At 44.9% G+C, this 12,813-nt stretch overlaps 1 protein-coding gene across 2 annotated transcripts in view; it reads right to left on the reverse strand.

Annotated features, from left to right (window-relative positions):
- LOC102506353 (phospholipid-transporting ATPase IB) overlaps positions 1 to 12,813 on the reverse strand; it is a 416,600-nt gene that overhangs the window by 224,818 nt on the left and 178,969 nt on the right. For both annotated transcript variants that reach the window (XM_032496428.1, XM_032496427.1), the window contains exon 25: positions 12,626 to 12,798. In XM_032496428.1, coding sequence (XP_032352319.1) covers positions 12,626 to 12,798 — 173 coding nt within the window. The remainder of the gene's footprint in view (positions 1 to 12,625; positions 12,799 to 12,813) is intronic.

Consider the following 12,813-nt stretch of genomic DNA (forward strand, 5'->3'; position numbering starts at 1 on the left):
CCATGTCAAAGGCTTCCATCCCCTTCTACAAACTGCAAAGGGAATCTCACCTTCTTCCAAAAACCTCCCCGATTAGAAGTAACCAATAACAAGTGCTGGGACGTGCAGCTTTGTGACAGTTACTTTCCAATCAGTAACATTACCTAAATGCACACGACACTTACTCCAAAGAAATCTTTAACTCAGGACAGTCTTAAGTAGAACTGCAAGACCCTCCAACGACGGACTCACTAAAGACTCTCGGCCGCAGTTTTTTAAGTAAAGGAAACACGAATGGGACCACAGCAAACCCCTGCCTTACTTCTTTAGCTTCTCTGAGTATAAATACATTGTACAGCCCTAACGCATTTGTCATTTATTATTCTTAAGTCGCTGTGTTGACACTTAGGCGGGCTGACACGTACTTACAGCTTTGGAGGAATACAAACTCAGATCCCAAGTGTCATTAAAGTAAATGAGCATCATTCAACATTCTTCCCCTGTTTTAAAAAAAGACTTCACTGCTTTCTGTATTATCTTGTATTTGTTCTCAGATTTTGTAACTCAAAATTCATATTTTGATGTGAAGCATTAGGATTTGAAAAAACACTAAACATACACCTAAACGTTCACATGTTCAATTATCCACAAATAAGCATCTGTTCCCTTACTGTTGTCATTTTCTGTTTCCGGAAAAATATTTAATACATGTTCATCATGATTTTCTAAAGAGAAAATAAAAACTTAAGGCTCAATTATCTATCAATTGGCAAAATATTGTGGTAACATAGAATTCCTAATTTCTCCAGCGCTAGTGTTTTCAGAAAACACCTATTCATTAAAACAAACACGATGGAAAATGCACAAATGACTGACAGATGGCTTTAACTTGGCATTCCAGCATTTGTGAAAGGATTACCTTCAAGCTGGTGTATGTACTTTGGTCTTTAATGGCTGGTGTGGCCGAGGAAAAGAACGCCACTGTGACAACTTAGCAGGCGAAAAAGGCTGGCTCTGTTCTTCTCAGCTGACCCAGGTGTCAAGATTTTGATGGAAGGGGTGGCAGAAGGAGGGCAGAGAGCGGCTGTCTGTCCACCTCCCATTTCCAGGCCAATCAGAAACTTAGCACTGGAGACAGGTCAGCCCAGGAAAGCTGATGGAACTCAGACAGCTAATTAACAAGAAATAACAAAATCCAAGCCTTTCAGCAGAAGCTCCCAGTCTCCATGGGCCCAGCAAAGCTGTGCACGTTACACCGGTGGTAAAGCTTAGAGATCACCGGTCATCAAACTCAGCCCCAGCCCAGCCTTCTAAGCTCTGGTGATTCTTAACTTGGCTCCACCCATCTGACTTACTTCCTGTTGACAATTTACTTGTAACCCTAAGCGGGACTAAATATAAATGTAGTATCAAGACCCCTGAGAAACAAAAGACTTAAATGTTCTTCTCTTGTCTTGCGACCTCTCTAAAGGTAAACACAGAAGAAACAGCATCACAGAGGCTTAAAGCAGAGAAGCCTCCCTGCCCTCGCGACAGGTGGGTGGACCCGGAAGACAGCGTGCTGGTGAAGCCAGTCAGTCTCAAAGGACGGACACTGTGCTGTTCCTCTTACACAAGGCAACTGACAGAGTCAAAGGTGTAGAAGATGACAGAACGGCGATGACCGGGGCAGCGGCGGCGAGGGGTGTGTGCAGGGGAGCTGCTGTCCGATGGGGACAAACGTACAGTCACCCATGAGGGGTGGGCTCCAGAGACCCGCCTGCAGTGCGGTGCCTGAGGACCATGAGGGGCTATGCGCGGAAAGCCAGCAGCGCAGGTCTCACCCTGAGTAATGTCACCGCACCAAACAAAACAGACAAACAAATGAAAAAACACCAACGGGACACCAGGAAGCTCTGGGAGGTGGTGGTATGTTTAGCACCTGGTTTGTGGTGATGGCAGAAAGAGTGTATGCATGTATCCAAACTCCCCAAATTGTATCTGTTAAGTACACGCGGTTTTTTTGTACACCAGTTCTACCTCAGTAGAGCTGGAAAAACAAAACCCGAAACAAAGAAGCCTGCAGCCCGTGGGCAGTTGTCAACGGTAATCCCAGTGCTTTATTCAAACTGGAGGACAGCAAAGCTTTAGGGTGAAGTACTCCTGACGGTTTTCAAAGTCAGAGGAGGGATCCTGGCTGTCGAACCAGGAGAGGGAAGGCATTGACAGCTCAGCAGGTGATGAATGAGGGAAAGTGTCAGATGTACAGACAGGGAAATGGAAAACGTAGTTTTCTTTGGGACCAATTAAGGTAAGAGCTCCTTTGCATAGTTTCAATCGGAAAGACGGCAGTGTTGTCAGAAGAAGCGGAATATTTTTCCTAATGAAAGTTAACATGACACCTCCTTGTACTAATGAAACACATTCTGCACTGCTTCACAGGAAAAAGGAAAAAAAAGCACTTTAAGTACAAATACTATCACAAGGTAAGACCTGGGGACATAAATATTCACGAAATACTCCACATGTTTAATTAAGCTCCATTCTTAACTTTTCTCTCGTTTGTTTTTCAAGTAGGAAAGATGCCAAATATCATGAATTTCTACTTTAGAATCTTGGACCACAGTTTGACCCAACATCATCCTGTTTCATTTGGCAGGCAGAATTGTCAAAAATGACATGTGCCAACCAATTAATCATTCATGAAAAAGGAGAAGAGGAAGAAACACGGGAAAAAAACTTGAGAAGTGGCATGTCTCTGAGCTCACCTGGCATCTCCTACGGGCCCCAGTGCTGGAGGCAGCAGCAGGGACTGACGGAGGGATGGAGGGAGGGAGGGATGGAGAGTGCGGGAACCACATTACCATAATTCTTAGACTACCCCGGAAAGTGGAAAGGGCCTCCATTCCTTCCTTTTGTACCTGAGCTTCTGTGTAGACACAGGAGCGTGAAGATCATCAACCAAAGGGAACTCCTGCCACGGACACCACTTTCCAGAACTGTTCAGAACAAGAGTTTTAATTTGGATGACTTACACCAGATCTTCTTAAAGAGGAGCCTCCTGTGTTCTTAATCTACACTAACCCATTTGCCTACATTTTATCACAGGCGCTGTGTCACCCCACCAAACCATCTCACTAGCTCAGGACACAGGGAGCAAAGCTGACGGGTCAAAGTATTTTTCTAATTTTTACCTGAAGGAGTTATAACGTATATTTGTGTGTGTGCGTGTGCGTGCTCATGTGTGTGGTGTGTGTGCATGCGCGTGTGGTGTGTGTGCATGTGCACGCATGTGTGTAGTGTGTGTGCGCATGTGGTGTGTGCGTGTGTGTGTGTGTATACAGTGATAACATACAACTTAGCTGGAAGGGACTCAAATTATGAGAAATCCCTAAAAGTCACAAGTTGGTCTTGTGGAGTGTCTGGTACAAATTATTTCCTGCAATAGTCACTTAAGATGAAAACAGTCCTTCATTTCTCTTTTTTTAACCTTTTTTGAAGTATAGTCAGTTTCCAATGTGTCAATTTCTGGTGGACAGCATCATGTTTCAGTCACACATGTACATACACATCTTCCTTTTCATATTTTTTCATTATAGGTGACTACCAGATGTTGAATATAGTTCCCTGTGCTGTACAGTAGAAACTTGTTCACCTATTTTAGTATAGTAATTCATATCTGCAAATCTCGAACTCCCTATTTATCCTTTCCCACCCCTTTCCCCTGCTGGTTTGTTCTCAAGGCCAGTGAGTCTGTTTGTTTTGTAAGTAAGTTCATTTGTATCTTTTTTTTTCAGATTCCACATATAAGCCATTTTTCTTTCTCTTTCTGGCTTATTTAACTTAGAATGACATTCTCCAGGTCCATTCATGTTGCTGAAAATGGCATTATTTTATTATTTTTATGGCTGAGTAGTATTCCCTTGTATAAATACACCACATCTTCTCTATCCAGTCATCTGTCGATGGGCGTTTAGGTTGTTTCCATGTCTTGGCTGTTGTAAACAGTGCTGCTGTGAACACTGGGGTGCAGGTGTCTTTTCGAATTAAGAGTTCTCTCCAGGTAAATGCCCAGAAGTGGGATTGCTGGATCATATGGTAAGTCTATTTTTAGTTTTTTAAGTAACCTCCACACTGTTCTCCACAGTGGCTGCACCAATTTACATTCCACCAACAGTGTAGGAGGGTTCCCTTTTCTCCACACCCTCTCCAGCATTTATTATTTGTAGATTTTTAAATGATGGCCATTCTGACTGGTGTGAGGTGATATCTCTCTGCAGCTCTGATTTGCATTTCTCTAATAATTAGTGATGTTGAGCATCTTTTCATGTGCCTGTTGGACACCTGGATGTCTTCTTGGGAGAAGTATCTTTATAGGCCTTCTGCCCATTTTTTAACTGGGTTTCTTGTTTTTAACAGTGCTTCATTTCTAAACACAAGCCACCACCAAAAGCATCTTTGATTTCCAAAAGTTTAATAAAAATTCTTTTCAAAGCTAAAAATAATTATTTAGAAAGGAATTCGCTTTCCCACTTTGGATTAATACCCCAAAGTCTCCAAGCACGCCGAGCCTTCCCAGCGGGACAGACGCTATTTTTGATCCGCTATGACAGCTGCCCCAGGCTAACATTCACTCTCGAGAGACACTACTAAAACCTGTGGGTGGAAAACATTTCTTAAACTTTGGGCGTTTGGAAATTTGTTTATTCCATCCACTGCTGGAGAACCTTACATCTGAGCAGAGTAACATCTTTAGCAGAGTAAAATCAGGCCAGTTAGGACCACATAAAATCGATCTAATCGGTTCAAATAAAAGCATTCATTTTAGAGCTAACCACCCCAAAAAAAAAAGCTGTCTAAAAATGAATTCTCCCTTAATTGCATTTAATCAATAAATGGGTGAACACACACTGCGCTGTATCACAGACAACCCCAAGGATGGGCTCACCCCCCAACAAGCTAAGGGTCCTCTCCAGAATAAAACGTCCAAGGGGGAAGTGGACATAACTCAGCATGTGGGTGCTGAGAAATCACTTCACTAGCTCACTTCTGCAAGCATGTGGGTGGGTCCCTGTCCAGGGGGAGGCCAAGCAAAACACAATCCGTGCAGCGACTCCCGCTCGTGTGTCTGAGCTCTGTTTTGACAGGGATCTTTGGGCAGGGCCCACGGGCTGAAAGATGCCACACAGATGCACCGCACAGCATCCCGAGGTGTCCTGGGTGGGGCGGCAGCGGGGCTGAGCCAGGCCCGGGGCCGGAGCCGGCTCCCTTCTGCGCGGGCAGCCCACGGGCAGGACGATGCGCTGGGTGTGGGTGAGCCCAAGGCTTGAGAGAGTCCACAAAGTGGGTGAGGATGGAGCCCGCCACGGGAAGGGCACGCTGTCAGGGTGTGAAAATGCTATCTCGGTTTCTTTCTAGATTCTGCTTATGTGGGTGTCCTGGACCAAATAATCTGCCAACTGCTCCCCTTTCAAAGTCAGGCTCACAAAGCCCAACTGCGTGGACTAAACCGAGGACAGCACTTTGCCCAGTGGGCGGCCCGTGGACTCCTGACCACCCCTCCCGAAACCACACCACTGGGCTTTCTGAGGGCAAGGTCACAAACCCTTCTGCAAACTTCTGTGTCGTTTACTCTTGAATATATTATTATTTTATGGAAATCATCAAGCATCTGTGCAAAATTTAGCTATAAAAATCTTACTCATAGTGGCCATTATAACAGTGGGGAAAAAATTCTATGTTAACCTGAATATCCAACAACTAGGAATAAATTAAACTCTAGTGTTTTCCTAACAGAACACTATTAAGCTTGTTAAAAAACACATTTTACGTTACTATTTGCCACAGAAACTGTTTATAAACTTTTCACTTCCCGTCTTGTGAAAGGTCTAACCCTCTTCTGAGAAAAAGCATTTTAACTGAAAAAGATCAGCATTTAGACACTAACTGCTCCCAGCCTGAGCTCCAGTCCAGGCATGAGGGACGCTGTTTTCTTTCTTCCGGCTTATCTGTACCTTTTAACATCTTTCTACAAGAAACACAAATCACTCAGCGTTCGAAAAAGCAGCCCCGCAGTTTTCAGAACCCTGAGTGTGCTCACCGTGCCCTCTTCTCCGGCCTGTCTGGACTGCTGTGCTATCACCGTCGGTTTATACTGCTTATCTTTGAATCTATCCTGACAGACAGAAGTCTAAACACACTGGAGAAAATAAATGACGCCTTCTGAGATCCCTCATTTGCACATCGTGGGGAAACCCCTGCTGTGATGCTTTCCTTCCACTCCATCTCCTGCCCAGAGGCAGAAAGCAATACACCACCCGCCCGTGTGGCCACCGGTGTCCCCCGTCTGCGGGGAGCTGCGGTGAGGCACCAACCAGCTCCCTCGCACGGGCAGCCCTGATGATTCTTTCATGACTCTTTTCCTGACGATATGGACTTCTCACATTTCTGAATGTTCTCAAGAGGCCAAGGCGTCCCCTCAGCTCCCGTCTGGGCAACAAAAATGTATCTCCATTTTGACAAAAATAAAGAGCTTCACGGAAAAAGGAAAAATGAGGAAGCAAGAACAATGGTGGTTTAAGTAAAGGAAACAGGAAGAGAAAACAGAGAATTCCTTCTTTAGCAGCTGAGGATGGTTTACACATTTTCTGCATGACTGTTACCCCGCTGGGGAGTGAGACATCCCACAGGACTTTATGCTAAATAGGTTTAAACAAATTCTACAGTTTGAAAGATGTGTTAAAAGCAAGACCTTTCATCCGAAACTGCCAGTATCAACAACAATAAATATGCGCCCACGCAGGAGCTGGACAGACAACCGTGCGACCTAAGAGCAGAGGCCCCGACCCCACCCAGATCCCGGATGCACCGGGAGGGCTTCCGTCACCAGCTGAACACACGGGGCAAGGCCACGTGATTTTCTTCAGGCCTTTACTTCCCCACTGAGAAAGACAATACTTATCAAGGGTCAACACGTTACGAGGATACAATTTCTAACCTCGACACAATAGTTTGTTTATATGGTTTAGTTTCTCTAAAAGGTCCTTAGATAAAACATGATACCTATTTTGCTATCAAAAGGCCCTGGCCACGCGGAGGAGAGTGGTACCCCCCACTGAGACAGCAGCGCCAGGAGACCAATGGGGAGAGCAGCATGGCCCAGGAGCTCACGGTCCAGGGGATGTCGATCCAGGAGAGGCACTGCTGTGTCATACAGTAATTATAGGTTTAACTCTTTGAGGAGAAAATTTTTGACATTTTCCCGATGATGAAAAGTTAGTGCTCAGAATCCCTAATGCAGAAGATGGATGAGGCCATAAGACCTGAGGGAACGCACCAGGGAAAGGGCAGAGGGGTGGGAAAACCGGGCCAAAGGCGACACATGGAAATAGAGCATTTCAAAGCTGTGCAAGAGCCCAAGGCAGGGGTGGGGGACACATGACCAGGGAGAAGGGAGGGGCATCACAGACAGGGGAGGGTCCGGGGGCTCTCAGTGCCAGATGCTGAGGACAAATCAAGACATTTCTTTCTTTTAAAACTGAAGTACAGCCAGTTACAATGTGTCAATTTCTGGTGTACAGCAGTGTCCCAGTCATGCATATACATATATATATATACACATATATATATGTATATATATATATATATATTTGTTTTCATATTCCTTTTCATTAAAGGTTATCACAAGATATTGAATACAGTTCCCTGTGCAGTACAGAAGAAATCTGTCGTTTATCTATTTTATATGTAGTAGTTAACATTTGCAAATCTCAAACTCCTGTATTTATCACTTCCCACCTCCTTTCCCCCAGTAACCATAAGACTGTTTACTGTGTCTGTGAGTCTGTTTGTTTTGTAGATGAGTTCATTAGTGTCCTCTTCTTTCTTTTTTTAGATTCCACATATGTGTGGTATCACATGGTATTTTTCTTTCTCTTTCTGACTTACTTGATTGAGAGGCTGTGCACATGGCAAGACAAGGGGTCGGCCAACTTCCCTGGGGCATGGTTCCAAGAAGGAGGGATGTACACTAGAGGCAAAGGAGGAGACAGGGTGGGGGCGCAGCGCTACAGACACTCACTCGTGACTCGCACTTAACCTCTGTTCTCCTACGACGCCCAGGAACGTAGTGCGCGAATATCAAGCCAACGGTAAAGCTCTTACTGGACTAGCCAGTTTACTCCTCAACAGGCAACAAGCCAACGTCCCTGCCAGACACAACAGTAACCTGCAGTCTGGACTGACTGGTAACTGTTCTGTGGACCATTTCATGACTTTTCTAGGACTTTTTTTAAATTTTCAATTAAAAAAAATGGGTGGGAGGTTTGTTTACTTGTTTGTTTATTAAATGGGGGTGTTAAGGATGGAACCCAGGACCTCGTACAGGCTAGGCATGCATTCTACCACTGAGCTAAACCCTCCCCCTTTCTAGGATTTTTTAGCCACATGGAAAATATGTGGGTGTAACAACGTGTAATTAGCAAAACAGCTTGATTCCAATCTCAGCAAGATATTCAACAAATGCTTACACGTTTCCTCTTTCTGCTGCTTTAGTTTAAAAGGATTTATCCACTTTTGCACAACATTCATAAGTTTCTGAATCAACACAGATGGGAAACAAGGCATCATTTTCCGAAAAAAAATTATTTTCTTCTATTATTAAAGGGTAACTTTCACAACTATGAAATCTTAGAGATGAAAGGCGAACATCAAGGTCGGCCTTATGTTTGAAGTCACACAGTAAACTGAACTTGAGTTTAAATTCTCAATGAACAGGAAGCATATCCAAAAGGTGTTAGTGTTTTTTATTTTAAAGTATGTTTTTTTTTAATCTTAAGTGCAAGACCAGCCAAGAAACGTCTCCCAGAGCAGTAAAACGGTGCCCTGTCCTAGCTTCCTCTTCTCAATTAAGGCTTCTATTTTGTAGACAGTAACGGTCTTTAATTTGAAATTTCCTCTTTCTGTGCCAATTCCAGTTTGAACTCCTTCCTGTGAAGCGGTTAAGGAGACAGGGTGATGGGACACAAAGCCCTCTGAGAGCGGCCAAAGCAGGAGGGAAAAAAGATTTTTCCTTCCGTCTCCAGCACCTGGCCTGGCAGAGGGCGTGCTCCTGTCGAGCCTGAAGGCCTTCCTGGCTCCTCCCCGAGAATCCAAGCGGACTCGATCTGATTTCCATTTGAAAAGCCATGAAGTTAGAGCGGGTGTGCTTTGATTCGCTTTTACCAGCTCTTCGGTGTTGTTTCTTATTATTTCTGGTGGGGCTGGTTTTTGCTCACCACCAAGGCAGAGGATGGACCAGCATGGCAGTTGCTCGGGATGATGACTTTCTCAGTGTGACTCTGGGCTCTGGGTGGGACCGGGACCAGCTGGTAGAAAGAAGGTCCCGCCCACTCAGCCACGTGACAGTGCTGACACAAAAGGGGAGACTAAGAAAGCACCTCCCCACCCTCTCTACCCTCCTTGCCACGTGCTTGTCCCCCATCTGAAGTGCCCCCGTGGGATCCAGGAAAGAAGGCACAGTTATCAGCTGCTTAGAAAAGTGGGCTTGTCAGATATGACACCAAAACACCAGGGACAAAAGAAGAAACACAGAAGCTGGATGTCATCAAAGTCAACATCTTTTGTCTGCAAACAACACTGTCAGGAAAATGAAAAGACATCCTACAGAATGAGAAAAAAAATTTGAAATCTTATATCTAATAAAAATGCTTTGTATGCATGTTGGGACACTGCTGTACACCAGAAACTGACACACTGTAACTGATTGTACTTCAATTAAAAATACTTTGTACCCAGAGCATATAAAGAACTCTTACAATTCAGTCATAAAAAGACAAATAATCCAATTAAAAATGTGCAAAGGACTTGAACAGACAGTTCTCCAAAGAAGATACACAAATGGCCAACAAGCACATGAAAAGATTCATCATCAGGGAAATGCAAATCAGAACCACAGTGAGACACCAACTCACACCCACTAGGCTAACCAATCAAAGGAAACATAATAACAAGTGTTGGCAGGGATGTGGAGAAACTGGAACACTGACACACCAACACGCCCCTGGTGGGAGCATACAAGGGTGAATACACTCGAAACCAGTCTGATGGGTCCTCTAAAGGTTCAACACAGTTACCTCCTGACCCAGCACTTCTGCTCCTGGGTAAGTACCCAAGAGAAATAAACGCACAAATCCACACAAAAACTTGCACCTGAATCTTCAGAGCAGCATTACCCATAACAGTCAAAAAGTATCAGTAATCCAAATGTTCAACAAAATGAATAGACGTGGTCTCTCTCTCCAATGGAATAATACTCAGTTATGAAAAGGAATGAAGTTCAAACACATGCTACAACAGGAGTGAACCTGGAAAACATGATGTTTGGTGAAAAAAGCCAGTCAGAAAAAAGACTATATTTTTAATGACTGCATTCCTATAAAATATCCCAAATAGGCAAATCTACAGAGACGAGAAAGCAGATCAGTGGTTGTTTAGTAGTGAGGGGGGCTGGGAGGGTGAGGGGGGTGGGGGCTGATATTGATAAAGGGGTTTCTTTGGGGGGTGATCAAAATATTCTAAAATTGGCTATAACAGTTCTAAAACTCTGTGACTATTCTAAAAGCCAATGAACTGTTACACACTTTAAATGAACTGCATGGCATGGGAATTTTATCTCAATGAAGATTTTTTTTTTTAAAGGGAAAGAGACCCCTGTAAAACCAGGAAGCATAGTTTTTCATTTCCAGATGCTCTGGTCATTCCTCCCCGTCCCGCATCCCTCACAGCAGCACCGAGCTTCCTGACTTAAAGGCAAAACACCCAAACACATTTGAATGTGTTCCTCACCCCCCGGTCCTTGGACATCCTGCAACCACAAGCACAAAAGTAGCACGCTTTTCCATCCCAGATGCTCCACTAGTCACTCCAGCCTCCTTGGCTGTTGGTAGCAGGTTTGAAAGTAAACAAAGGAGATCAGGACAGTAGAATAGAATGACAGGGAAAATCGTTACATGAGGACAGACACTCAGGGTTTTGGGGGAGGTATATTCGTAAGGAAATGGCAACAGATTCTTTGGTGTTGTACAGGAAACAGCCAGGGAGGAGGCGGCAAGGCTGGGAAGACGTGGGAGAGAGAATGGCCGGCAGGTGAGCTTGCCCTCAGATCTGCTGGGTATTCCAACAGGCAGTGCCGGGAGGCTGGGGCAGACAGGTGTGGCGGGTGATGTCACTAGGGCCTTCTAATAAGGTCACTCGTCAATGTGACACTAGTTATTCCAACTGGACCATGCTCGAACCCACAGTGGGTGTTCTTAAAGGACTAGCGCAGCAAGGAGTTAAAAAGCCCTCTAACAACTGGCTTCTGAGAAAACACCAACAAACACAATGCATGTAAAAGTGTATGACCTACACTTCAACCGAGGTCATTTTTTTAAGAAATCCAAAAAATGCAAAACAGTGTATAACCATAAAATATAAGAGCAGGCACAAATGAAGCTATTAATCCAGTAACAGGCACTGAGCATTTACGCACACACAGGACTGACTGCCTGAGCAAAGGGCTTTCAGAAGTGGGACGGTCCCTCTCACCTTTGAAGCTGTTTACTGCAAAGCTGGGGTGGTGCCACCCATCTTTACAGAGTTTATTTTCTGTATACGATCACACCTCATTTTATCATGCTTTGCTTTATTGTGCTTTATAGATACCGTATTATTTTTACAAACTGAAGGCTTGGGGCAACCCTGCGTCAGGCAAGTCTATTGGCACCATTTTTCCAACAGCATTTGCTCACTTTCTATCTTCTCGACTCTGCGTCACATTTTAGTAATTCTTGAAATATTCCAAACCCTCGACCGGCTAAAAGATCATGACTCACTGAAGGCTCAGACGATGGTGAACATTTTTTAGCAATAAAGTATTTTTGGCTTAAGGTGTGGACATTGGTTTTTTTCGACATAATGCTATGGCACACTTAACAGCCCACAGTATAGTGTGAACACGACTTCTGTCTGCACTGGGAAAACAAGACGTTCACGGGATTCACATCATGGCTTCATAGCCATTCACTGGAACCAAGCCTGTAGACCTGTAGTGTCTCTGAGGGACACCTATAATTTGCCTGACTTTCAGATCTCTGTGAAAACTGGACCTTGCATGGCTGGTCATCTATGGGATGTAACAATCCCACCCTAAAACACTTTCCCAGACTTCAAGAAAAGTCAACAAAGGTGTCTGGTTAGATCCTAAAACAAAAATTGGCAGAGCATGGCCCCAACCAAATATCCACCATCCAACAGAAAAGCAGCACCAAGGTCCCACAAGGCTTGGAGGTCGAGCGCACCCCTCCAGAACCGAGGAACCAAGTCCCCGGGGCCCTTCTAATGCCCCCACCAGCCTGAGGCCACATTCTCCCACTTTATCCCACCCTGGCTCTGATCACTTCTGTCTTCTCAGAAGACAGTAAGTGAAACAAAAATGTAAAACCCACTAACTGCCTTCCAGAAAATCTGGGAGTGGACAGTTGAGTTTCTATTTTTTGTTTGAATTTTTGTTTTGCACTTTTTCACCCCAAAACGTCACCCCTAGAATTCCCAGGCACTGGTTCTTTTACGGCAGCATGGGCTGCAGATGCGTCAGAGCGCAGATCCCGGGCAGCACTCCCACGCCCACCTGCAGCAGATGACAGCCTTGCACGACAGGGCCAGGTCCAGGAAGCTCCTCCTGACCTCGAAGGACAGCGCATACTTCAGTGTGTGGCCGTCGATAATGAGGGCCACGTCGTTCTCCCTGCCCAGCAGGCCCCCGAGGTCCGCGCAGTGCTGGGTGATGGCTGCCCGCGTCGCCTGAAACGAGATTGG

The sequence above is a fragment of the Camelus ferus genome, chromosome 14 (genome assembly GCF_009834535.1).
Source record: "Camelus ferus isolate YT-003-E chromosome 14, BCGSAC_Cfer_1.0, whole genome shotgun sequence".
In the NCBI taxonomy this organism is placed as follows: Eukaryota; Metazoa; Chordata; class Mammalia; order Artiodactyla; family Camelidae; genus Camelus; species Camelus ferus.